The sequence below is a fragment of the Rhipicephalus sanguineus genome, chromosome 10, assembly GCF_013339695.2.
Source record: "Rhipicephalus sanguineus isolate Rsan-2018 chromosome 10, BIME_Rsan_1.4, whole genome shotgun sequence".
In the NCBI taxonomy this organism is placed as follows: Eukaryota; Metazoa; Arthropoda; class Arachnida; order Ixodida; family Ixodidae; genus Rhipicephalus; species Rhipicephalus sanguineus.
The window spans coordinates 140,862,981-140,890,248 of record NC_051185.1 but is presented as its reverse complement, the minus strand read 5'-3'; the positions used below and the strand labels follow the sequence as shown (position 1 = coordinate 140,890,248).

The window sequence follows — 27,268 nt, the reverse complement described above, 5'->3', positions numbered from 1 at the left end:
GGTGGTGGTGCTGGTTGTACTGTATACTTGCTGTATGCCAAGTTGAGAGTGATTTCTTGTGCGGCCATTCGAAGTTGGCTAGCAGCGTAAGTCCATGATAGGGGTATTTTCTCGAGCCTGTCGCCTTGATGAGCTAATCGAGCAGCATTGTCGGCGTGCTCACTGCCTATTACACCACAGTGAGTTGGCAGCCACTGAAATGTTACGTGGTGTCCAGTGTCGCCAAAATGCGAAAAACACAACTTGAAATCCGTGAATTTACGCACGGAAATTTCAGCCTGAAATTTAAAAAGAAACTTTCGCGTCCATTTTCTCCCTGCATTCATAAACCTATGATGCCGAAATAAACGACATTGGAGTTCCCAGTCTAGAACTTATCCATCTAAACCGATTCATGGTTTCAAATTAGTGTCCCTTTAACAACTGCTGCACGGTCAGCTAGGTCAAACGTGCGCCCAACATCGCCAAGCACAAATTTTCGCGTATTCCTTGCTGGGCGATTTGGTGCATGTTAATCTTGGGAATCGTTGCGCATACAGTAGGACGAACACAGGAAATAGAGAAGGAGCGAACTTGCCCGTTCATTTCAGTTCATGCTTGGCATGAGGGTTTACTAAAAAAAATTACACCACTAAAGGGAACCATGTGGGGATGCGAAGCAGCGCATGGGTCGACTTAAAGTTCCGTTCATCACGGGCACCTTGCCCGATGTTAACGCATCCTTGCAAGTGGAGCACACCATGAATTCACTGTAGTTGCTGTTGCTGTTACTCGTCCCGAACTCTTGTTGGAGCACGCCACGCGGGTTCATCGTGCGTCTGCAGAATCTCGTTCCCCGACGCCATCACGTGATTGCTGAGAGAGTGTAAGGGGGAGAGGCCACAGCGTCTTACCCAGCCCCTTACACAGGCCCGAACGCGCTAGCGCGTGCCAGCACACACGGTTTTGTCTACGTTACGCCAAGCTAGGACAGCATACGGCAGCCCGGGCCCCTAAAGTGCTCTGCACGTATAATCATCAAGGCGGTCGAAGAACAAGAGTAAGAAGACTTCTTGACGCGAGCGTGCGCTCAGATGGCTATGCTAGGTGGTAAAAGCGGACAGTCGCCAATGGACCAAGACAGTCCCGCCAAGACAGCCCCGAGTCGCCGAGTCGCCGGACAGTCGCCAAGACAGCCCCGAGCAAAAACTGCTTCGCATCTAAAAGGTCAGTTTCGCCGCCAGGGCGAAGCAATGAATGCGATAGCAACAAATTGGAACGTTATACGAAGTCAGGCCGGCAGGTAACTTCCTTAGGATCCGAGTGCGTAACTCTACAAAACGCTGGCGTAAGGAAACACGGCCGCTCCACGGAGCGAAGCGGTTTTTGTGCTGTATGTCGCTTCAGCGCGAAGTAAGCAGTGAGAGCACAGCACGTGCAAGGGTATGAGTCTCCACTGATCTCAGTGGAGGCAGCGCGCGCGCAACCGCGCCCTTTTCATTAACGTTGGCAGTTGCTGCCCGAGCGACGCAGCCCCCTATGCTCCCACCGACACCCCTTCATGTTCCTTTGCCCGGAGTCGGCCGGCACATGCGATGTAGAAACGCTCGTGTATTTGGATTTAAATGCACGTCAAGGAACATGAAACAATCGAAGTTACTCTAGAGTGAGTCCCCCACTATACCGCTTGCCTATTATATTAACCACTTGATGGTTTTTGCATGTAACACCTGGTATATCATTTTCTAATAAGAGGAAAGGCAGTGAGGCCAGCCGCATGCGTTTATTTTACCAATAGTTGTCTACATTTAGCACCTTGCACAGAGAGATTGTATCTATAACTTGAGGTGTTAAGTCTGCGGCTCAAAAAAATCTCATGCTGACATTTGAATTTCTCAAATCGACTCACCTCAGGGACTGGTTTTCCAATAAAGGGTTTGTACTTGAGCTTGTTGGCACGACTTCATAACCGGAAACAGCGCGGGCAAATGGGTCAAGAAAGACAGACCTTTATTTCCTTCTTTTTTTCTTTCTTTCTTTCTATCGCATTGCGCAATTCTCCCTCCTATCTGTTTCCTTCCTCCATGCCGGGAATTTGACTTTCATCTACGTGCTAATCAGCGCAACACCTCAGTTTCTGCAGGCAACAGCGACGGTCATGCCGAGGAAACAATGAAATGCGACACCGCGAAATGACAAGTCACATCGATAAAATATCAGATGGCCATATCATAAACGGCTGATAGCCAATGAGCCCACGATCCAGTGAGCATCAATTATTGGAAAACGGCGCAGGCAAACACGCGTGTGACCGGCGCACCTTCGGGAGCCACCGGGTTTTTCACGTACAATGCCGCCACCGAAATCTGAGTTATAAAAGTTTCGCTTAAAAACCCAAGAACCGCTTGGCTGGGATGCCATATCAGCGATTCCGCTCAGAGGCTGAATGGCACGTGCTGCGTGAACAGGCGAACTTCTGAACCGACAGTGTGACGGATGACTGACTATACCACACGCTTCTCTATATATATGTTTCGAATACGGAAGGCTGCTGCTATTTCTCTGTTCGTTCATTGTTGAAGTACGTACGTACACCCACCAGCAAAAGCTTCGCAGGACGCGAAATTGTCGAGAAAACTATATTCCCGCTTTTCTGGGAACGCATCCTCCAAATAAATGTACCGGCCTGCCGTAAATTTTGAGACCTGTACAATTGCCCGCTAGATTAGAAGCGCGATGTGATAACAGAGCGGAAATTCGCATTCGCAGTGGAGCCCACCTCCCGTAAACTTTTGCTATTGGGTGTACATCCATGTTTTCCTATTAACGAAGCAGTTGTGACCTCGGACATGTAGCATCCGTTCTATGCTGACGTCGTTGTTTATCGTCACATATTTTTTTTTAGATCAATCGCTGCCAACTAGTTGAGCTGTCAGTGGTTTTACTGCTTAAGCACCCTTCCTGATGGACAGCCCTTCCTGCGCGCACTACTAGCGCGCATTTCCGTTTCTCTTATCTACCTGTCTTGTGTGTGAAGCAAGGGTACACCATACACCCTACGACTACTGCAGGGACAGGAAACGCAGCCGAAGACGGCAAATGGTCAGATTGTGGCGATGGAATTCGGAACATTTGCATTCATAAAATGGAATCCGCTCAACGCGTCATAGGGTGAATTGGAGGTCATTGGGGGAGGCATTCATAGGCGTGCGCAGTGTTCTCCATTAGGGGGGGGGGGCAACTTTCACCGCTGCGCCCCCCCGCCCTTTCTCTCCAGATGGCCGCAGAAGCGATGACGTGCCTCTCAAAAAGGCCTGCACTTGGTCCCCGGCATTCCTGGGTAAAGGTGGGGAGCAAACAGGTCTTTGAATGCAACATCAGGGTTCCTTGGTAGCAATTATTGTCAAAAAACGTGCATAGCGATAACCCCGCACATTAAAAAATGACGTCACTCGGTCCGACTGGGTAAACGTGTGGGGCAGAATTGGCACCCCTGTTTAGATGATTTGGGGGCCGGTCACTCCCCCCCCCCCTGCGTGCGCACGCCTATGGAGGCCTTCGTAGTGCAGTGGGGCATAATATAGGCTTCTGCACGCTGCTGCTGCTGCTGCTGATGATGATGATTATGATTGTCATTATCATGATGATTGTGATACTGACGATTGCAGGCTCGATGCCTTCTACGGGAGTACAGAACTTGATACCGGAGAAGAACAATTTCTGGTGTTATTCGAAGGGACAGCTGGAGCACAAGTTGGACGGGGTGACCATCTCTAATGGCATCACGTGGACGAACAACAACAGGATCATGTTCTACGACGACTCGGTGCCCGGACAGATCTACGCCTTTGACTTCGACCTCGCCGCGGGAGAAATTCGTAAGTTTGTGGATTAAAAATGAGTTCAGCTCGATCGCGTGCGCTAGACCATGTTGCAGCGTGTCTGTCGAGTTCTCGCACTAGTCCTGATGGAGTCACGCAGGAAAGGATGGACAAGTAGTGAGACACTCAGGAGCTGTCATTTACAATAATACATAACCTGGCATCCTCTGCCCCTGAAAGTGGGCCGAAAATATATCACCAGTCGTTTTGAGAGACGTCAGTGACGTGGTAAATCATTTCATTTCCATGATGCGTCAGATGTAAGAGTCGAGAAAACTCACCCCGAAGATATACATGCAATTTTGGTGAAAGTGCACCTTGATAACAACACTGCAGAAAGCCGACTGACTCAATTTTAAGATCGTTCTGAGATCCTTTGAAAAACTTTAGGGACATTTGTATAAACTTAGAAAACATAACGTCTGTGAATTTCAGAGAATTGCCTATATGTGAACAGTCCACTTATGTTTGAACTATGTACCTTTGTGTTTGAGCTAGCTTTCTCACACATGCCTGGTACGGGATGACGCGCGATAGCTTGCCATGGCGGCCACTTGTTTTATAAATATGGTTTGTTTTAACACGAAAGTGTTTTATGCTGGGGTCCACCAAGGCTTCAGTGGCGTATTTCAGTCACGGAAATGACGTCGAAAAAATACACATGATTGGATGGCAACGAAAAACTTAAAAGAAAAAGGTTCTGTCAACGGGAGTCGAACTCACGATCTCTCGGTCCGTGGCAACAGATGCCGGACACGCTATCCACTGCTCCACGGTGACACATTCCGGAGACTTTACAAACGCGCCTTTTATATCTCACACTTTCCTCTCACAGTGCTCTTGCACGGCAGGGTAGTGTCGCCGTCTGGGAGCGGCAAAGGGAAGTAATGCATTATGCCCTTGGTCTCCGCGATTAGCTCCTGCAACGTGTCGTTGCTACGCCTCCGTCTCCTCCGTCCCATCATAGAGTTTCCTAAAATTAACTAGAGGGGACTCTGGCGCTGCGATCGTTCAGCCACCATGGGAATGATGGGTAGTACACAGATTTGCCTAGTCTTTGTACTTGCGGGCTTCGAACGCACCTAAGGCTTTGTTTATTGCTGCGTTTTGTTTTTCTTTCGGATAAAAAAAAATGGATCGTTGTGAACTTCGCGACCAGATTTGAATTGGTGAGCCTAAAAAGGTTGAAATGGTGAAGTGGAACCGCTGACTTTTGCTGAACTTCGCTTTGCGACAAAGCGGATGCAGGCGACGGGGAGCCAAACGGAGCCGAAAGAACGAAGTTTAGACAAATCTTTGTACTACCCATCATTCCCATGCTGGCTGAAGCGCCATGCGTTGCAGCTCCCATAGACACTGGCGCCAGAGTTCCCTCTAGTAAGTATTGTAGGAAACTCTATGCGTCCCATTCGATATGTTTCCAATAGGAGAAGTGCAATTTTGTCAACGACTTAACATACCGCGAGATGGCGATCTTAGCCCAAGCCTCGTAAAGTCTCAGGGACTTTAAAGCCTCGGCCTCACTCAGAGCATCCATCCACATTAAAAATAGCTCTGGCATAGCTCTGCGACGCGCGCCTTCTTCGCCTGGCTGTAACACCGCGTTCGCCGCTTACGCTCGGCCCGAGAAAACGACGACCCGAGAGCGGGTCGTCATCCCGCTCGGCCGCGAGATGACGACCTTAGCCCAAGTTCTGCGTCCAATCAGCGACGCTCTTCTGGTTGTCACACTGCTTTCTCTGACTGCGCTCTCACCGTTAACTACTATAGCTTCCGCAAAAGTTTGTTGAATGATTCATCGTGGACGTTAGTCGTCGGGATGGAGATGTACCACCAAGCGTCAACGTGGGTGCATCTACGTTAAACAGTGCTATAGCTCGCAAACACCAATAGACATTGTTCAAGCTCTCTTACATCAATGTACAGTAAACATTCAACTACTTCTGTGAGGACACGGTTCACTTTCATTTTATACCGATTCCTACGACGGAGGGATCAACCATGTTTTTTTAGTAATGTAACTGATCAGTTTCGACGCAAGGGCGAAGCAAGGAATGCGATAGCAACAGAATGGAAGGGTACACGAAGTAAGGCGAAGTAAGTTCCGGATGTGCATGTCACTTGAATGAAGAAATGACCGTTTGCCCCTTCATAAGGATACCGTAGTTATTGCATTTGTTATTCAACTAAGCTGCACAACACTCCAAAGGAATATGCAGTAATTTGTGAGAAAAGGGGACAGCGACTGCTAGATGGAACTCACAGAAAGCGACGGCACTAGCAACAGTGCCTGTTCGATGGCACGACGTCTCGAACCGCAAGTCGATCCAAACGGGCGCCACAATCCTTTGCGAGAGCCACAATTTTGCCATCCACCTGTTAAGGCGTTGGGGCAGCCGACGCGAGCTTGTTCAGAATGTTGCTGCAGTTCCTGGAGCAGGACCTGGAACTGGGAATAGGTCAAAACTCCCCTCTAAAAACATTTTTTTTCGCGGGCGATGGCGTTGCGTAACCTCACTTGAGAACCACTGTGCTAAAGCAATTGTGCTGCTGAAAATCTAAATGTCGGATGAGAACAGGTCGACTGCGCTGTGTTTGGCTGCGGCAACAGCTATCGGAAGCGCAAAAGACTGGCAGCCGAGACATGCGAAGTGCACCATGCTTCGAAATCACTTCACTTCTCTTAGGTCGTATGCCTTCTTCTCCCACAAATAGTTTATTATATTTGGTGTCTTTACTTGTGTCCATTTCTTCATCAGACCAGCTTGTGCTTGTTCATGGGTGCTGGTGCACTTTATCATCTGCACCATATAGAAGTAATGTCAACGTTGGCGATTAATACACAAAATGTTTGGCCAAAAGCTCTTTTCTCATAACATCAACATCCCTCATTTCTATGTACAGCATATGATTTACAGTGCCTGTGGCTACCGAAATGTTCCCTCTAAGTGCATGCAGTCCCGAGATTATCGAATTAGCGCTTTCCGAACTACATGACAGATAGGCCTGCATAAAGTAAGTGTTCTTTGGAACAGGCACGCGCCCCTAAAGTTTCGTTGGGAGCACCTTTGTGAATTAATAACGACTACGCAATCACACAAATCCTATAGCCCGTGTTGCTCCATTACCGATGACAAGCCGACCTGGGCCACCGAGTCATTTGTTCGTCGAATACGCATCGACTGTGGAATAGTGCTTTCAACCGTATCCTGCTCCCACGAAAATATATATTAAAGATCGGCTGCTGCCCTACACTTAATTACAATGTGCCAACGTAATCACCCGCTGTATGCACAGGTATATATGTCACCTTTATCTCTCTATCATCACCAGAGCAGTGACGATGTATCGTAGTCGTTGTTGAGTATGGAAGGCGTTGTGGGTTCGAATCCTGGAAGGCGGTTGCGTCGTACCGTCGTCCGAACGTTACCCGCCGCCGATGGAGTCGGTGTGAGCGCCCACGCTGTCCCGCGAAGTGGCGGTTGACGGTACGGGGTCAGAGGAGCGGTCCCGTGCCTGCACGGGGGCTGCTCGCTCGAATGCCAGCCACTCGAGCCGGAAAAGTGTGCTACAGTTCTCTGGACTACAGAAACGATCGATGTATGTATCAGCTCAGGTCGAACACGAACGGGATCGTTGCTCCCTTGCAGAAATCGTCGCGTCGGCATTCGCTTCCCCGCGGTGCTGTGCGATGGGGCCTTCAGGGGGCCAGCCTCCACACCACTCCTGCTTTCAGCTGGAAAACTTTGTGTACATGCGCGCAGCTTTGTGCAGCGTTCATAACTAGCTTTCAGCAGCGCATTTTCCCCAAGCGTTAACTTCGTGGGCGTCTTCGATCCACTTCGAAGGGGTGTGGCCGTTTTTCCAAAGGAATTCGTCTACCGCGTTTGCTCGCACGCTACCACAACCCTCCTATGGTGGCTAGGTGTAGCACAATGTTGCGTAGGGTTGGCTGGACAATGACAAATATTGGGCTGGCTATTTACTCTTATAACATAAACATCGTGTTCGTTCAATATCACTCCAATAACTGAATGGTCTCCCTCTTTTTCTGTTTACATGCATCAGGAGCACAGTTTTCTGCATACAATTTGATCACACATCGAAATGTCGCCATTGCATCAGGCAGTGGAGGCTGCTTTTATAGCAGCTGATCTTTTCTCAGCGAATCTGTATATAGCTAGGCGAAACCAAAATTCTTCCGTCCTGTGCGCGAGAAAATTCCTAGCGCGTATATATGCCACTGAAATTATGAGAACGGCCCACTTCTCATCACTAGGCGACTAAAAATGAAGTCTTCCGTGGGCAAAAACGTATGTGCCACAGAAATTCGGCAAATCACACTATACTCGCGAAAACTTAAAATGAAAAAGGTGACACACTGGCGGCAAACACCAGTTAAGATTTCTGGACAAACGTGACCAATAATTGAGAAATGATTTAATGAACTGTCGGGATTAATCCAGCGATAAACACCCGGGCGGCACGTTTCAGTTTCGCTGGTTAACCTTCACCACGGAGTTCTTGCAATGGAATGGAATAACTTTAGTTAGGTTCTTCGGGGCGTGAACTAGCACGTGGCGGGCATTTTTTTAGATGCGAAGCAGCTTTTGCTCGGTACTGTGTCCGTCCTTCCATTGGCGACCGTCCACTCGGGAACCACGTGTGCTGGCACCCGCTAGCGCGTTCGGGCCTGTGTAAGGGGCTGGGTAAGACGCTGTGGCCTCTCCCCCTTCACGTGATGGCTCAGCAATCACGTGATGGCGTCGGGGAACGGTATTCTGCAGACGCGCGATGAACGCACGTGCGCCCGCGTGGCGTGGCGATGAACCCGCGTCGCGTGCTCCAACAAGAGTTCGGGACGAGTAACAGCAACAGCAACTACAGTGAATTCATGGTGAGTCCACTTGCAAGGACGCGTTGAAGGGACACTAAAGAGCAAAATGATTTTTCTCGCATTAGTAAAGTACTCTTCCACGATACCAAAAACACCACGCTTGCTGCGAGAAGACGCTTAATAAGCGAGAAAACGCGCAAAAGGAAAATACAGGTGGCGACGCCGCCTTGGAATTCCGGTACCATTTGCCGTGACGTCACATATTTTTGACGGCGCCTGCTTGGGCCTACGTAGTTCCTAATCGGTTAAATCGAAGTACATTGTCCTCTGAGGGTGCCAGAGACTTGACATAACGAGTTTGTGGTAATTTCGTCTAGCGAGTGGCGCCAAAATACGTTAAATGCTCTTTGAAATCTTTTACGTCACGAATTACGAAGTTCGGCGCGAAATTTAAAAATGAAGCTTTGCACTTTGTTTTCTCCTCTAATAATAAACATGTGGTGGTGAAATAAACTACACAAGAGTTCTCCGAGCACACTTTATAAATCTAAACCACTTCATTGTTTCTCTTTAGTGTCCCTTTAACATCGGGCAAGGTGCCCGTGATGAACGGAACTTTAAGTCGACCCATGCGCTGCTTCGCATCCTCACATGGTTCCCTTTAGTGGGAGATGGTGTAATCTTTTATTGGAGTTGAGATCTGCATGCTTGTGTCGTATGGGTAGTATGATTTGCTTGTGTTGAGGCGGCACCATCTTCCGCATGGTGCCGCCTCAACACAAGCAGCTGTATTATAAATTGCTTTGCCACAATGGATCAGCTCCAGCTATATACGGCCTACCGAAGGTACACAAGACCGATATCCCCCTGCGGCCTATAGTGGACTTCACTCGCTCCCCGCTCTACAGGCTGTCAGGTTTTCTTCATAGGGTCATCTCGCCCCTGGTAGGCAAAGGTGCTACCTATATACGCAACACGTATGACTTCATCGAAAAGGTCAAAGACAAAATAGTCGATCCGGACGAAGTCTTGGTTTCCTTCGACGTTGTGTCACTTTTCACGAGTGTACCCATAGACATGGCCGTGGATGTGTGCGTTGCCGCCCTCGACAAGGACCCGACATTGCCTGAGCGATCTCCCCTCGAAGTGCACGACCTAGGCAGGCTACTCAAGTTTTGCCTGTCGAACACCTACTTCACCTTTCAGAAGAAGTATTACCGGCAGTTACACGGTGCGGCGATGGGGGCGTCGATTTCGGTGACTGTTGCTAACCTAACAATGGAGGCTATCGAAGCTCGGGCGCTTTCCTCGTTTAGGCCGAAACCGAAGTGCTTTCTGAGGTATGTCGACGACTGCTTCAGCGTTTTGCAGCGGCAGAACCTCGACCTATTCACGGTTCACCTCAACAGTATGCATCCAGCAATTCAGTTCACTATCGAAGCGGAGTCTGAGGGCCAGCTACCGTTCTTGGACGCCCTGGTGAAACGCGATGGCTCAGGCTTGTCGTTCAAGGTGTTTAGGAAGCCCACTCACACTGGCCGCTACCTCAACTACAGATCGGTGCACCCGGCTTCGCAAAAGAGGTCTGTTGTCGGCTCTCTTCTTCGTCGGGCGGAAAGGGTATGCACGACAGGGGAAGACCGTGCGGGTGACAATGCACTGGTGCGGCAGGAGCTGATGGCGTGTGGTTACCCTGAGTACCTAATTGACTCAGTAGGGCGCCAGTTGGCTCGTGCAGTGCCCGCCCAATCTGGACCCATACAGAAACGGGCCGCAATTCCGTACGTCCCGGGAGTAAGCGAGCCCCTTGCACGAGTTCTGCGGTCTTATGACGTGCAGGCTGCGCACGTCCCGTCCAGGAAGCTCCGGCACGAACTCGTACGTGTGAAGGACCCTCTTGAAAAGGAAAGGTACCCGGGTGTTGTGTACGTCATCCCCTGTGCGGACTGCCCTTACGTCTACGTGGGGGAAACCGGCAACTTCAAGACGAGACTTCAACAGCACAAGAATGACGTCACGAATAAACATGTTGCGTCCAATGCCGTGGCCGAACACTGCGCAACTACGTCACCCGCTATCAGCTGGAAAGACGCCCGTGTGATTGCCAGGGAAAAAAATCGTGCTACACGCCTTTATCTGGAGTCCCTGTTCATCCAAACTACGCCGCACACCCTTAATCGCAACGAGGGTAATCTTCCTCCGATGTACGCCAGGTGTCTTGGTCACGTGATGCGCCGCGCTTAAAAAAGGCTAACTGCTGTGCCGATCTTTTATTGTGAACATGGTTTCCGTGGGGGAGCCGAAACGTCAATACATTTGTTTTTAAATCATTTTGTCGGTGTCCGGATCCCTTTAACTAGTATAGCCCAGAGAAAGAGATATACGAGACTCTCCGAACGGCTGGAGAGGAAGCGAGCAAGCCCTTTGGCCTTGGCGGCTGCTGCCTACTCGGCCCGCCCCCGCCAGGTCAAAAGCAAGCCAGACGAGGCGCTACCGAAGTGAAATGGGACAAAGCTTCGCGCCGCATGCGCGCGCGAAGAAAAAAAAAACATAAAAAAAGAAAGAAACGTGAGGAGGGAGTCGTTCCCGCGGCGGGCGGCGCGATCGTCGTAGCTAGGCAAGGCCGGCTAGGCCTTGTCAACACCACTTCTCAAGTGATCAGCTGTGTCGGTCGTGTGTGCGCGTTTTGTGCCTGCAGCCTCACTGTGTTCCCGCCGCTGGATGTGATATGCGTGGTTTGACGACAGTGCGACATGCTGTGCTGCGAGTGGGATAATCGCGACGGCCTGTCGACTCAAGCGAGCGTGCCGCTGTGCATTACCAAGCAGATGATGGGCACCCTGCGTGCTCGGCACATTCAGGAACAAAAATGGTTAGTAACACTGATGTTCTCTCTCTTTGCGAGCCCTTATCGTCGCTTATGCACCTGTAGATGACCTTCTGCACATTGCGTCGCTTGAAAAGTGCAATGAAAAGCAAAAAAAAAAAAAGAAAATCGGCATGTCAAGCTTGCGAAACGCCCGCACCATGAGCGTGGCATGTAACCCATGCCGTACATTACACGCATGTCATTCATTGTTTCCATGTTACCAGCTGTCATTTATGTACGTCATACAGTCACGTCACGCTATGCAAATCTTGGTATGATATCAAGTTAGAGAACCGGACGCGAGTGCACCAGGCTCCATGCCGTAAATGACGTACACTGTCGTCCTTTATGAAAGGGAACACGCGAGCGCGCGGCCTGCGCGCTGCGGCAGCTGGCATACAGCACCATCAACCGAGAGCTGAAGAAAGCACGTCCGCTTTTGGCGGCATCGCCCGCTGCGCGACCGAAGCGGGAGCGTAATCTAGCAGCGCTTGTCCACCGGCCATGACTCGTTATTTTGTTTGCCAATAGATGACGCCAAAAGCGGGTGCGCTTTCTTTCGCTGTCGGTTGATGGCACTGTAGGCAGCCGCAGCAGAGCTCAGGCCGCGCGCTCGCGTGTTCCCTTTCATAAAGGACGACAGTGTACATGTCGTTATTTTCATGTTACTATATGTCATTTATGTTCGTCGCACAATCACGTCACGCTATATCAATTTAGGTGTATGTCAAGCTAGCGAACCGGCCGCGAGCGCACCATGAGCGTGGCGTGTGTACATGACATGCATGTCATTATTTTCATGTTGCCAGCTGTCATTTATGTTGGACGTGCAGTCACACAGCACAATACCAATTTTGGTGTATATGGAGCATGTGAAACGGCCACTAGCGCCCCCGAGACCATGTTGTCAAAATAACGCCATACATGACAAGCGTGTCATGATTTGCAAGTTAGAAACTGTCGTTTATGTGCGTCATACAGTCTTGTGACGCCATACCTATTTTGGTAAATATCAAGTTAACGAAACAGTCGCAAGAGAACCAAGAGAGTGACTTGTAAATCATGTCGTTAATGAAATGCATATCATGATTTTCAAGTTAAGACCGATCATTCATGTTCTTCATGCAGTCGTGTCATGCCACACAAATTTTGGCATACATCCCATTAATGAAACACCCACACGAGCTATGAGTCGTAGGCGGCTAGATAGATAGGTAGATAGATCCGTTCAAAGTCGTAGAAGTGTTTAACAAATGCTTCGCATTTAAGTCGTTAAACTCAGATAGCAATGATGTGTGATGCATGTTTTGGAACTTCTGTGAATATCACTCATGCTTCATACGACCAGTCAATCGACCCAGGAGTGCGCCCTGATAAAGTTGTTTGCACGATATAATTTTCTTGCCTGCGATAAAGCATGAATGAGGCATGATGCTTTCAGGGAATATACATTAGAGCAAAAGGCCACGGTTATCACATTGTCACATGATGGAATGTGCATAAAGGACAACTTTGTTTTCGATTTATTCTTTTCTCCAACTTCATTTGTTTGTTTTAATCCTTCATCATCGTGTCAATTTGCGCACATTGACATGTGACAAGACCGTGCGCTCTCATTTTGCAGCATCTACCTTGGATGCAGTCAACTACCCTGGACTTCTTTCTCCCGCCATGCAACTGTGAGAACCCACCGAAGCACAGATTGTCAGGAAGTGAAAAGACTTTTCGGCAACATTTTTGCATTGCGCACTCTGCCCGTCTCCTGAAATAGCATATTAAGGTATATAAGCACTGTACCTTCATACATATGCATAAAGGAAGAGTGAAATAGCATATCAGGGTACATTAACATCATTAGCTTGGATTCATTTAGCTAGAACGAATAAATGATGTTAAAGCTATACAATGACGGCCATATCATGTGACAGACATCTGCTAAGTGCAGTGTGTATTGTGAAGCACATGCGTTTTATGGTATTGAATGAATGGATAAATGTTTATTCCAGCAAAATACAGGAAATGGGCCTCAAGTGAAAAGCGACAATGGTAGCTTGAGAAGTGCACAAGGCCCAGTAGAGCAAAAAGAGAGACAGAGCAGCAGAAACGTGTGCACGTTCAAAGGCAAAACATATACGCATACAAAAAGAAACAGGAAAGACAAAGCAGAAGAAACGTGCACATTCAAAGGCAAAACACGTACGCCATCTGCAAAGTGACAAAATCAAAAAGGGTGAACATTTATGCTAGTGAAAACAATCAAAATCAGAAAACAGTGAAAACAGAAAAGAAGGAACGGCCATTCAACGGCATGGAAGGAATGCAACTTCATTGGTCATGTATCAACAGTGGAATTTGCCAAGGTTACATGTGCATATTCTTAGCCATTATGAGATGTGCAAGGCTAATTTAATCGCATTGATATAAGTCAGCTGTTGAGTCTGTTGAACCATATTGTTGAATCATCTTGTCTATTCCATCTCGTTAATTTGCTGTTTTGCATTATGTTGCCATAGTTTTCAAGGTCAATACATAGTATCATAACTGTTGACACAATTTGACAAGGTGAAAGCGCTGTTATTGTGCCCAGGCCTTAGTTTATCCTCACTAGAAGTGCGCTGTTTATTTTTGCCATGGTTCAGTGCCAAGTTGCCCAATCTTCACTCCTAAACAGAGTAGGTGCGGTTAATCAAGACCTTGCTAACATTCACAACCCTTTTAAAGTGTACTTATAGTGATAACTTTACTGACATCAAAAACTACCCACATAATGTTAAACATGGCAAGGGTACACTTCTGGTGGTGTTTCGCATTTTTTTTACATCCGTTTGTTTTTCGCCCTGTGCACACGAAGTGAAACGCTCACAAGGAAGTACTTAGCAGCATCTCAATTTTGTATTCATTTCGTGTTTTTGACAAAATGTCTGCAATAAGGATAGTCAAGTGCGAATCTTCGGTAAGACATTCATTTTTATGTATACAGAAATCTTAGTGGACTTCTTTTTTGTGTAATTTTCAGCAATACACTTCTGGCAAAGCAGCAAGTGTTGCTTGCCCACCAGTCTGTGTTCAAGTCAAGTGTATTGTGGCCATGAGTGTCGGCAGGATTTTGTCTTGGGGTGCAAGGCGGCGTAACGTGTCGGCCTGGTGAGCAGGAGAGCATTGATGTAGCTTGGGTGGGGTCAAGTGCTGGTGTGTCTTGATGGCGGCAGGTGCCGTTTGTGCAAACCCCTGCCGACACCCATGATTGTGGGAACACCCTGATGTGCCTCACTTTACACTATGTCGAACAGCTCGTACATCTTACCACATTTAGGCCAACACTGGTATTGATGCAGAGTGTTATGCGCAATACTGCGTGCAACCTTTCTGATATCGTGTGCATTGAGAAATTCCGCATTGTTTAAAAAGACGCTGAGTGGACCCAGTGTTATTCAGCAAACATAAGTCTTAACAGGGGCAGTTGGGCGAGTTGGTGTATATTCATAGTTAAAGAGGGGGGTGCAAAAAAAATCACAGCACAGAGAAATGAAGGGGACAGGATGACGCGCTACTAGCAACTGAAGTTTAATCGAAATCACAGAAAGATGTAAACACACAGTACGAAAAAATTACAAAACTAAACAATCACACATCCATAGAGGAATGAAGGGGGCAGACAGGACAGTACGCTACTAGTAACTGAAGTGTAATCAAAACCACAGAAAGATATAAACACGCATGACTAAAAAAGCGAAGCACATGTTCAACTTCAGTTGATAGTAGTGTGTCGTTCCGTCCCCTTTGTTGCTATGTGTTCTGATTTCGTTTTCACGTTTTCCTTACCTATGAACTGAACTCCTGACTGTTTCACAGTCTCTATATATGTGTGGTCAATTTTTATTCATCCTCATGGCATATCAAGTCCTAGGATCCAGTGTGCAAAGCGACCAGTCACTATTTGCAGGAATTTTTGTATTTAGTGCCTGTGATTGCCTAATTGCAAGTTGACGTTGCAGCCATGGTGCTTGGATTATTTTCAATGTGGTAATTATGCGTAAGCCATCAAGTGAGGAATTAAGGATGAACTTTTGAGTTACAGATGGCACTAGCTGGCATAAAAACATAGAAGCATGGCTGTACTTGTTATGCATATTAGAAGTATTGGTACATTGCAGTCATGTGATTATGCCGACAAGTTCCCAAGCACACTTCCAGAAATTTACGATGGCTTCCAGGTATCTGCGAGTAAATATGTACAGCAACATATGAAGGCAACCTTGTAATTTTGTGGGCATTGCTGAATGCTTTTATGCACCTTGGTAAGTGGACCTACAGTCAACACCACAGGTCTATTTTGGGCTTTTTTGTAGGAAACTCAACTCCAAAATCATCTGCGACATGTTTTGATGCCATAGGGCAAACTAATGCAATAAAAAACTGTACAACTGCCTGTCTACACGGTTTCATATTTCCCAAAAGTGATGCTAGCCTTATTGTACTAATTAGTTTCCTTTGTGTGTAGGCTGACACCAAGTTCCTTGGATAGCTTATTTTTTGGATTATACTTACATACTGGCACGGTGAAGTGCACACGTTAGTGTGCATCATGATGAGATTTTACACCCTACTTTCGTATTGCTTTACTGCTGTGAATTATGTATAGTGCTTAGGCTGTACTGTATATGTTGTTCCACGTATTCAGTTTTGGGAGTAGGTTCTGTGCACGACGATGGAAATATATACCTATATCCTTACATTGACACGAGAACTGCTGCTGTTTTGATTCCAATAAAATGTTGCAACCACTGGTTCTTGTATCAATTGAAGTGTGACTACTTGTCGTGCATGCAAATTGAAGAAATGAATTTGTGCTTGCAAAACAAATTGCTGAAACACTGCCTGCTCAATGTAACTGCTTGTGTTTTATTACCAAACACATTGAACAGATGATTCACAGATTATGACACGTTGTAGAAGATAGGCAACAGAAAGACAGAAAGTCATCACTGTGCTCTAACGTAGATTGGTTGATCTTTTATCAATAGTAGCATAATTGAAGGTTGCTGTTGTATAAATAAAGTTTAACGTAGTGGGCAGGTGGACGAGGGAGTGCACATATGATAGTTTTTCCAGTTTTCTGCATATTTGCTACAGTCCTCGTGTTTGTCCGAAGAGCGCCTCTAGTGGAGATCGCTGAAATCGAAACTGAGGGTCCATGGCCTCCGAAGTTGCCCACCGCGTGCCGGTAGATATTCTCGGAGGCCTGGTATTTTTCGGGAAAATTTGCAAATCTTGCACGCCAGGTGGCGCTCAGTCCGCTCCTGTTGCCACGCTGTGACCCTCAAAAAACATGGCGCGCGTGTCGTCACCGCCGCCGCGCATGCGCAGACTACCCTCCTGAAAAAGGCCCATTGCAAACAAGCCAACCTCTCTGCTGCTGTGGTGAAGTCATTCAACAGAACCATATTTTCTCAAGAACAGCTGTTCCATTGAGGAAGAGGGTAATGCTTTTTATTAATGGGTACTGCATCATCTGTCTGAGGGGAGGGCCAAGTACACATGGACGTTCACAAGAGAGAAGTGCAAGTACATTAACTTTTTTGTTTTGTGGGAGACCTGTCACTGGTAAACTGGGGAGGTTGACCTTGACCTTGGGGTACGCGTTAGGCATTCGCTTTAACGCGGTGGCGTGATGCTTACCAATAAAAGCTAATTAGTAAGAAATGTAGGTAGTATCTGAGTATGAAAGCAAACAAATACTGAATATGTGTTATAGAGAATCACTGAATGCCGTGCTAAAGCGTGCATTGCGATTAAGCGCTAATTGCGGAAATAGATAAGCGTTCAGCTGCTCAGAAGGCGCTGCTCGCGGCTGTACGCGTGCATTCAACGCACTTTATGTAGGCGCGTTACAATGTCCTTGTAACTCTGGAATTTTCTGCGTGTGTAATTTTCCTATGCGAACGCAGGCGGTCCGCGCTAAAGGGTGCATTGCGAATAAGCGCCAATTGCGGAAACAGTTTTTTGTTCAGCTGCTCAGAGCGCGCTGCTGCCCCTGCGTGCAGCTCGCCGCAGTACGCGCGCATTAAATGCACTTAATGTAGGCGCGTTACAATGTTCTTCTAAGTCGGGCCTCTGCGTGTGTAACTTTCATATGAGAGCGCAGGCGGTCTTCGAACCGCTCATAACACGCTGCCGCATCTGGACGCGCGCAGTTCGCGGCTGCAGAAATAACGAAAATTGCTCCACAGCATACGCTCATGGAATGCACATACGTTCGCTCATCTGAAGATACCTTTGTCACGCTGGTATTCACGAATTTAGCGCGAGCGAAGAGGGCACACATTTATAATTTTTCTAGCGGCACGACACGGTGAACCGGAGAATTCGGAGCCGGGGGTGTTTACGTCGATCGGCTCGGCCTGCATGACGCCCCACAAATTATGCATTGACCTTCCGCAAGAGCAAACACACGCCGATGGTACAAGAACAGAAGTTCGAAGTTGTGCTGACGGGTTACCAGCCGCTTTGTACATACATTGGTACATATATAAGCCCACGAAAAAAAACAAGCTTGCAAGTGGTAGCGCTGTGGTGTAATGGTTATAGTGCTTGCTTTGAGTGCGTGTGGTCGCGAGTTCGATTCCTGTGTCGTGCGTACTTGTATGCAAATGTCATGATTGTGCATAAATACTTTGGTGTCCATTTTCTATTATGTCCTAGTGATGAATAGTAGCGGTAATTGGCCGGTAAACGTAATATTACTGCCTAAGATACACTTTTTTTTTTCATTTCGCGACCGCTCTAGGGCCTCGTATAAAAGGAGGCTTTAACAGCTCTCAAAAGAAGTAGAAAAACTCTCAATGCGCTCTGTTCAAGCCCCCAAAATGGGTTACATAAAAACACCAACTTTACCTCCAAAAGGAGGCTTTAAAAGCTCTCAAAAGAACCAGAAAAACTTCCAATGCGCTCCATTCAAGCCCTCAAAATGAGTTCAATAAAAACACAAATTTACCTCCTTAGTTCTGTCTAATCACTCCCTTAAAGGATGTAAATAAAACCTCCTTTTGAACCTCTTTTTGAAGGGGGTTTTGCGTAGTATACCTTTTGGATGCACGTTATGCGTCGAGCCCGAAACTCCCTAAAAGGCTCAAACCCGTTTGCTGTGTAACTTAACTGTAGCAACGCAATTACCCGCTGTACACACAGGTATATATGTCACTTTCATCACTCTCATATCACCAGACCATTGACGATGTATCGTAGTCGTTGTCGAGCATGGAAGGTGTTGTGGGTTCGAATCCTGGAAGACGGTTGCGTCGTACCGTCGTCCAAATGTAACCCGCCGCCGATGGAGTCGGTGTGAGCGCCCACGCTGTCCCGCGAAATGGCGGTTGATGGCCCGGGGTCAGAGGAGCGATCCCGTGCCTGCCCGAGGGCTGCTCTCTCGAATGCCAGCCACTCGAGCCGGAAAAGTGTTCGACGGTTGCTTGGACTACAGAAACGATCGTTGTATGTATTAGCTCAGGTCGGACACGAACGGGATCGTTGCTCCCCTGCAGAAATCGTCGCGTCGGCATTCGCTTTCCCGCGGTGCTGTGCGATGGGACCTGCAGGGGGCCAGCCTCCACACCACTCCTGCTTTCAGCTGCACAGCTTTTATGTTCACGGGCACTTTTTTTGTGTAGGGTTGTTAACTAGCTTTCAACAGTGCATTTCTTTTCAGTTCGTTATTTAGGCAAAAGCCTATAGTGCCTCATCGGACGATGACCTTGAAAAACACGGCGCGCGGTATGAAAACTCACATGACCTGCGTGAATCAGTGTTGTACACCTTCCTCTAAAACAGGAATTAAAGCTCGTTTCTTGCCTATTTAGAAACGAGTTCCCATTACAAGTTCCCTTAATTCAGAAGGAACGCGTTACCGTTACACTCACATTATTGCAACGTGTCGCTGCATTACCGTTATATTCGGTCATTTCTTGAATTAAAATATTGTGTCGGAAAAGTCCTGATTCGAAATAAAGCGAGCAACTGAAAGCTTACATTAAACTATGCGTATTATAAGAATTTGAACATCGCCATAGCAGGTTATATTAATCTGAAGAAACGCTCCTAGTCGAACTTCTTTGCAGATCACCGGACATACTGCAGACTTGTCTAAGTGCTGCACTGGTGCTCGCCGATTACAAGTGCAACACATGTGGTACTTATCCCGCTGGTCTTCAAATGCGCACTCTCCAGATGTTCTCCACACGTGTTCTCCACAGTGCTCCACATGTTCAAAATAAAAACTTCCTCATGTACACCAATATAATGAAATTTTTTGCACAAGAAACCCCATCGAAAAGAATACATAGGCGTTTGATGGGTGCTGATTCAATATTGCGATATGGCTGGAAAATGATATCCAGAATAGATATTCACAGCTTAGTTAAGTATCTTGTTTGAACTCAGCAAGTGTTGCATGTGCCTCAGTGCTGGCGTCCGACAGGCGAATCTCTTTTCTCCGCAGCTCTTCGTTGGCAATGTTGACGAGCTGTTCCACCGAAGCACTGCAGGAAACTGCCGTGTTGTACGCAAATAAGAACAATGTCAACAAAGGTCGCACGAGCGAGGGCATGCATAGTGAGGGCAGTAAGAATGAATGAACTAGCGTTGAATGTACGCGTATCGTTTATTGCATGACACAGGCGTTTCCAGTGCGGTGGCTGCCGAACTCAACTGGGCCGATGGCCGCAGAGAAAACTCGCCATCGAAGGCACCGGACAGGCGCCACTGCGGTGCCCGCGTCCACTGCGGCGCCCGCGTCCACTGCGCTGCGGACCTCTCCCATGCAACCGAGTGTCTAAAGGCTGAGGTTTGTCCACAGCTACCAGCGGCATGCACGAGGTGTATATGTCTTCTAACCAACCCCTAAAGACCATGCGACGAGAAAAAAGAACTGGCCTAAACTCCGCAGTCGGCGAGCGCGCGAACATAAACGGCGGAAGCGTACGCTGCACGCGACAAGCAGCTCCCACCCAAGTCCTACCAAAGTGTAACCTCGCCACCGTTGCGTTGGGGCCCGTAAAGAAGTCCATTCATAGGCAGCGGTAGGCCACCGCGCTTATTTCAGTGGTTAGCACGTCGGTGTTTCAGCCGCTTTCTGCGGCCGCGAGGGTTGTGTCGGTTCCTAGCATATTCGCTCTATCTCTGGCATCTGAGGACTTCGCGGAACCATGCGCAGGCGCCTCGGCTCCTGTAGTTCAGGTCGCCAACGGTCACACGCTTTTCCCTATGCTGACAAGGTCACGGGGACACACAGCAAAAAAAACTAACAAAGGAACAAAGAAAAGCTACTTCTCTAGTTGACCGAACATAAATGTCAACAAGGAAAAACATAAGTGCTTTCCTGGTGGCGGCCTTACAAAGGGGTTCGATGATTCTATAGACTATGAAGTAAATGTTCGCCACGGTGTGTCCAGACTCAACGGCCCTTAGTTGCTGTCCAGACTGGCTCAGAGAAAACAGAAAAATAAGCTATCCCTCCCGCACATGCTCGGTTTCGGTGCCGCGCGCTTCCCAGCGCCCCCGGCGGACGTCTTCAAGTGAAACCAAGATTCAACGTAGTCGCCTGCCAGGCGAGCGGTAGTTTCCTGCGCCTTACGCGGCCGCTCCACCACCCTGCTTTGCATGTCATGCCGCACTTACTTACACGTTTTGTCAATGCAAAGCAACGTTTACAGATGGAACGCCGTTGCCACTGCCGTTCCTTCGCAAAACGTAACCAGTTGCCGTTACATTTCCACCGCTCCTTAACGGAACCCGGTGGCGTTCCTCCGTTCCTCACAAAAGGGACTTGTTCCTAGAATGTCATTCGGGAATGTCGGTCTTGGAACGCCATTTCGTACAACAATGGCGTGAATGTAATAAATTGCAGATAAAAAACACGATCCGAGCCGTAATCAAACCAGGTATCCTGCGTGGCAGTCAAGTGTTCTGTCACAGAGTCATGCCAGTACTTAAAACCGCTTAGTGAAAATATTCCATATAGTCGCCGTGCCTGGCGAGAAGTCGCGTTAGCAGATATAGTATTACGTTACAGAAGCGTATAATCACACGAGTTGTCACACCATATGCATAGCGCAACGAGTAGGAGATTTAAGCCCGAACCATATAGAGCGTTTTTGCCGGCGTTTCCTGGCGTTGCGTCCCTCGGCGTCGTCGCATCAACGCCGTCAGAGAGGGCGGCAAACCATATGAAGAGCGTTAGCTCAGCGTCACACACAGTGTGACCAGAGGGAATGAACCTGACACCTCGTAAAGCAGTGTACAGTTTCCGTCAATGGACCAACAAGATGTATTCCTGATTATAGCTTTTATGTCTCATTAGCAGTTCTGCAGTTCTGTGGTGCAGAAAACGAGTCACAACGCCACAGAAAAGTCTATTTTCTTTTTATTTGACTTGTAGCGCCAGCTACTGGCATTAAGAAGAAGCACAAACTTGTAATATATGGCCTCTGAGCTTGAAGCTGCCGTACATCTTTGAGGCCACGTATTCGGCCAATACACTCATTCCTGCTAAGCCTACCGATGAACTTGAGCACGGCGCTCGGAAAGACTTCAAAGATATCACGATCGCTTTGCTGTCGAAGCTTCTAGGGAACAAGCTAAGTCAAATACAAGCATCAGTTGAGAACTTAAGGGCCACACAGTGCACGGCGACGACTTATTAGATCCGAGGCGGGCGGCAGCCATTTTGGCAGCAGCGACGACGCCGTTACGTAGCGGAAGTCGCTGCCAGCCGCACGCTGATTGGTCCTACGTACATCGAACTGCTTCCGGCGTCGACGCTGCCGCCCGTGATGTCTGGACCGTCCAGAGGTGGACGTTTCGGCCACCGTCACCGGTAGCGTCGACGTCGAGGGACGCCGGCGTACGAAACGCCGGGAAAACGCCAGCAAAAGCGCTCTATATGGTTCGGCCTTTAAAGTTGCCAACTCTTACAAGGAGGTGCGCTTTAATACAGCATCATCATCCACAGCATCAACAGTCAGCGGAGCCGGGTGATGCGGGGCAACCTCAGCGTCTGCACTGGACTCTATCAAAGTTGTTCTATCTATCTCTCTCACGTGACCTCTCAATCTCCGTTGATGATGGTGGTGGTGATGAAATAGCCACAACAGATGGCTTTCGCTTTCGAGTCATCTCAGGCGAATGTTTAAGGGAACCTGTGAGTTTTCCTCTCAGTGAAATTATCTTGTGTTCACTGATTCGAGCCAGAAGCTGCCTAAGCTCGCAATCGTTCTTTGTCCGCGCAGGGAACCGGCGAGTACTGGTCGACTTCAATAAGACACCCGGCTTTCAGGAACTGGGGCTCCCGGACGGCATGACCATCGACGTCAACGATAAGATCTGGATGGCGTGCTTCGAAGGCAGCGCCGTTATCCAGATTGACCCAGAGACTGGTGGGATGTTTTCGTCTTAGTTGGGTACTTTAATGTGTGGAGAACCTGCGGCTGGCCACCTTATGTGTTCTTTGAATCCACTCTAAAGCGCTATAAGACAACTTGTAGTAGTAGTAATAGACTTTAATCAGCCAAATTCAGAGGCCGAGCGTTTCGACCGCCTGCGCGACCAGTCGACGCTGTTCTTCTTCCCCTTCGGCGCCGATCCTGTCGAGCCAGGTGGTGATGGAAAAGGAAGGGGGAGGATAAGAGCTGGATTGCTCAGCAGTTGGGCAGTGTGACAAGTCTGAATATGTCGAGTGGCAGTTGGGACAGCAGGGGTCAGATCTATATTTATACAGAAAAAGACGAGAGGGGGTGATCAGTCAATTCATTTGGATGTGCCGTAAAATTCGAGTCTCTAGCACTGTGAGTGATGGATGAGGAGGTTAGAGGAGCTTTTCGAGTCGGCGCTGGAGGTATACCTCCTTGATAGAATGGCACAGGGAGATCTTCCCATCGTTCTTCACGGAGCTGCCACTGTCTTCCAAAGGTCTGAGCGAGAGAATGAACGTTGCCAGGTGCCGAATATTGTGGGCGAGCCGGTGAGCCAGCTTATTGCCGTCAATCTCTGAATGGCCAGGAATCCAGCGGAGGAAAACAGTGGAAGGTTGGAGTGCAGAGGCCGCTCGTTCGACCTCCTGTTGTAGGGAAGGGGGTAAGGTGCGTTTCTGTATGTTACGGATGGCGGCGTAAGAGTCAGAGTATATCGTGTACTCGCGGAGAGAAGGGAGGGATGAAAATGACTGTAGGGTATGGGCAATGGAAAGGACCTCGAGCGAAAGTACATCTGGCGGGTGGAGGTATGACCCACTGGTGTGGGTTTCAGGTGCCGGAAGGTGTGGATGGTAGATGGCGTAGCCGCAGGAACCCCGAAGAGCCACGAATTCGGCATCCGCGTAGGCGACTCCCTTTGTATAGAAAAAGGAGGGGAATGATGCTGCGCTACCGCGTGACGACGGCCGGCGTGCATAACGGGAGACTTGTTGGACGGGAGGGAGAGGATACGAAGGTTGGGAGTAGGGATGCATGCAGGAGAAAACAAGGTGGGAACAGGGACTGGAATGTAAGGGATACCCGCTTCGTCCAATAACCATTGTCCCTGACGGGTCAAATAAGGACGGGTAATCTGAGAGTCGTGATGGAGAGAAAGAATAGAACGTACTGGATGGAACAGGCCTGTGACAAAGACCTTAGTGGTAGAGGTAGTGATAGGGAGGTTGAGAGCTGCCTTGTAGATGCCTATCAGAGCTGTTCCGAGGGCATTAAGTTAGGTTTGGGTGAATTGAACGTAAGGTATAAAGTACAGGAACTTGTTGAGGGCGAGCGCATGGGCAACCCGGCACGCATGAGCCTCGTGGAGACCCGACTGCCGAGTGAAAACGCGTCACAGGAGGTGAGTCACCGAGTGGAGTCCTGATAGCGTGATGAAGGGCCTGCACGCTGTTGGCCGCGTGCAAATGAAAGCCAAGAACTTTGCATTGTTGAACGGTAGGAATGGGAGAGCCAGAAAGATGCAGGGGGACGAGAGCATTTTACCGGAGCGTGAGGCAGACCAGCAGTGGAAACAAAAGGAAGCGATAATATCTAGGTGACGTTGTAAAGTGTCCTGCACTTGGCCGGGAGAACCAGGCGTAAACCAGATAGTGATGTCGTCTGCATAAGAAATATGGCGGAGATCAGGAATTTAAGATAGTTGGGAGGCAAGAGGGACCATATTCATATTAAATAAGGTAGGAGATAGTACGGTACCTTTAGGAGTGCCACGAGTGAGGGAGTGACGGTTGGACAGATGACTGCTGACTCTGAAGCGAGCTACTGGATTAGGAAGTAGTAGTAGTAAACAACTTTATTATTTTTAAACAACCTTATTAGATTAGAAAGGAAGGACCGGATGTAAGTACACATGCGGGAGCCACATGAAATGGAGGAGAGATGAGCGAATGTGTGGTCATCACACGCCATCGAATGCCTTACGTACATCAACGGTTACAAGAGCATGAGTCTGGTTGCGAGAAGGTGCGAGAAGAGTGTGCTGGAGAGCGAGGAACATGTCCTGTGCACAGATGCGCCGTCAGAAGCCGTTAACAGAATGGGGGAAGAACTCTCTCGCCTCAATAAAATCAGACAGGTGAGTCAGGGACATTCGCTCAAGGTTCTTGCCAACGCACGACGTCAAAGAGATAGGGCGAAGGTTATAGAGGTATGGAGGCTTGCCCTGCTTCGGAATCATACAAATGGGAGATGATGTCCAATTGAGAGCTCGGCAGACAGCCGCTGTCCCATGCTTAGTTGAGTGTTCGTAAGAGGAATTCCTTAGCATTGTTGGGAATATTGCCGGGTGTAGCATATGTTATCTCATCCTCGCCGGGAGCCGAGTGATCAGAATGAGTTGCCAGGGCAGCTTCAAGCTCCCTGAGTGCGAATGAACGACATGAAAGGGAGTACAACAGAACATCATCAACCATTTTCACGCGTAGAATAAAAAACAATTATACGAGACGGGACTTGTTCAGTTTATTTCCTTGTTTCGTGTGTGCTTCCGTGTCGTCCATTTACGCAGTTCCGTTAAGCTAGTTCCTCGCCCAAATATCCACCTTCTTGAAGTATAGAGCGGAGAACGCTTTTTCAAAAGACAGCGAATTCACCACTTAATTGGCGCGCACTGATTTCTTGCAATTTGAATTATGCTTCCTTTGGGGATTATGTTGAATTCAACTGAGAATCTTTAAAAGTTATATTCTTGGGTTTCACGGGCCGAAACCATGATACGATTATCAGGCACGTCGTAGCGGTGGACTTCCGGTTAAGTTTGACCATCTGGGGTTCTTTTAACTCCAGCGTGCGTCAAATGTTGGGATGTAGGACTACCTTCAGCATAGCAGTGAATAGCTATGATTCCAAGGCCTATTTCAAACGCCTATTTGGAAAGGCTTAGAAACAAAAGTGAATGGTGTCCACAGGATGACATTTTATCGAGATCGTATGCTACATAACGTCTTCCTTGTAAAGCCAGGATCTTTGTCTTGTTTTAGGTTATGGGAAGCCAAATATTTTTTCTGCAGTTTAATAACAACACAAACGTGGTCGATGCATGGTTAATTGTCTTAGAGTACACGAAGCCGCAAAACTGACCTTATATTAATACTGTAAACATACCTTCCAACTTTTATTAGGCTTAAGTAAGCTGCATAATGGCTGCTTATGTTAGCACTGCCGCCGCTTAGAAGACAACTTCGACATTTTACTATGTTCAAATTCGACAGAAATCAATAGCTTATGTCATCGAAGCGATCTTGGCGTGCTGCAGGGCTGGTAGCTGCGCATTTGAAATGCATCTACCTTGTGACACTGGGTCGCTAACCCATCTTCTGACGTCACTGCACAGTTTACATCCGCTGATATGTGTGTATTTTTTTTTTATTTCTGCAGCCAAGATCCTGACCAAGATAGACTTTCCGGCCAAGTACACCACGTCGTGCTGCTTCGGAGGCGAGAACTACGACGTCCTCTACGTGACGACAGCCAGTTTTCGCCCAGACGCCAAAAAACCCGAGGATGGCCGACTCTACAGGATCACGGAGCTAGGAGTGAAGGGCAGGGCGGCCTACGAGTTTGCCGGCTAGCCGCACTTGGCGTAGTGCTGAGAGAACGACGCCAGAACGCGGCCTCCGCTATTCTTCGTGCCTCTTGGAATCACGGAGGCCGTGATCTGCTGCGGTTAGTTGGCGTAGCGCAAGATCGCCTTGGACATACAAGGTGCTTCCGGACAGCACAAAGAAGTAGCATAGTCGCTTTGGAGGGCACCCACCTTGTGGTTAATTGGCGGCGCTGGACCACCGGACCTCAAATTATACCAACCTTCTTTTTTCCCCAAGCATGTTAGGTACATACAAGCTCCACAATATACGATGAAGTTCCTTATAGGTATTGTTCCACAAGGTGTGATCACGTTTATTTCACGAGGATGGTTCTATGGTGTGCTCAACAGCCTGCTGCCTGGGGATAAGTGAATAATTTGAGTAGGACGAAGTGTTAAATCCGGCGGAATTTTCTGCAGCATTTCAAGCATGTTAGGTACCAACATGCTTGAAATGCTGCAGAAAATTCCGCCGGATTTAACACTTCGTCCTACTCAAATTATTCACTTATCCCCAGGCAGCAGGCTGTTGAGCACACCATAGAACCATCCTCGTGAAATAAACGTGATCACACCTTGTGGAACAATACCTAT

The 27,268-nt window shown here is 48.2% G+C and overlaps 1 protein-coding gene across 1 annotated transcript in view; it reads left to right on the top strand.

Moving 5' to 3' along the window:
- The window catches only part of LOC119372504 (regucalcin), a 30,497-nt gene extending 3,645 nt beyond the window's left edge, over positions 1–26,852 (top strand). Inside the window, exons 3-5 of the mRNA XM_049419770.1 lie at positions 3,648–3,857; positions 22,849–22,995; positions 26,467–26,852. Coding sequence (XP_049275727.1) covers positions 3,648–3,857; positions 22,849–22,995; positions 26,467–26,660 — 551 coding nt within the window. The 3' untranslated portion in view covers positions 26,661–26,852. The remainder of the gene's footprint in view (positions 1–3,647; positions 3,858–22,848; positions 22,996–26,466) is intronic.
- Positions 26,853–27,268: the final 416 nt, after the last annotated feature.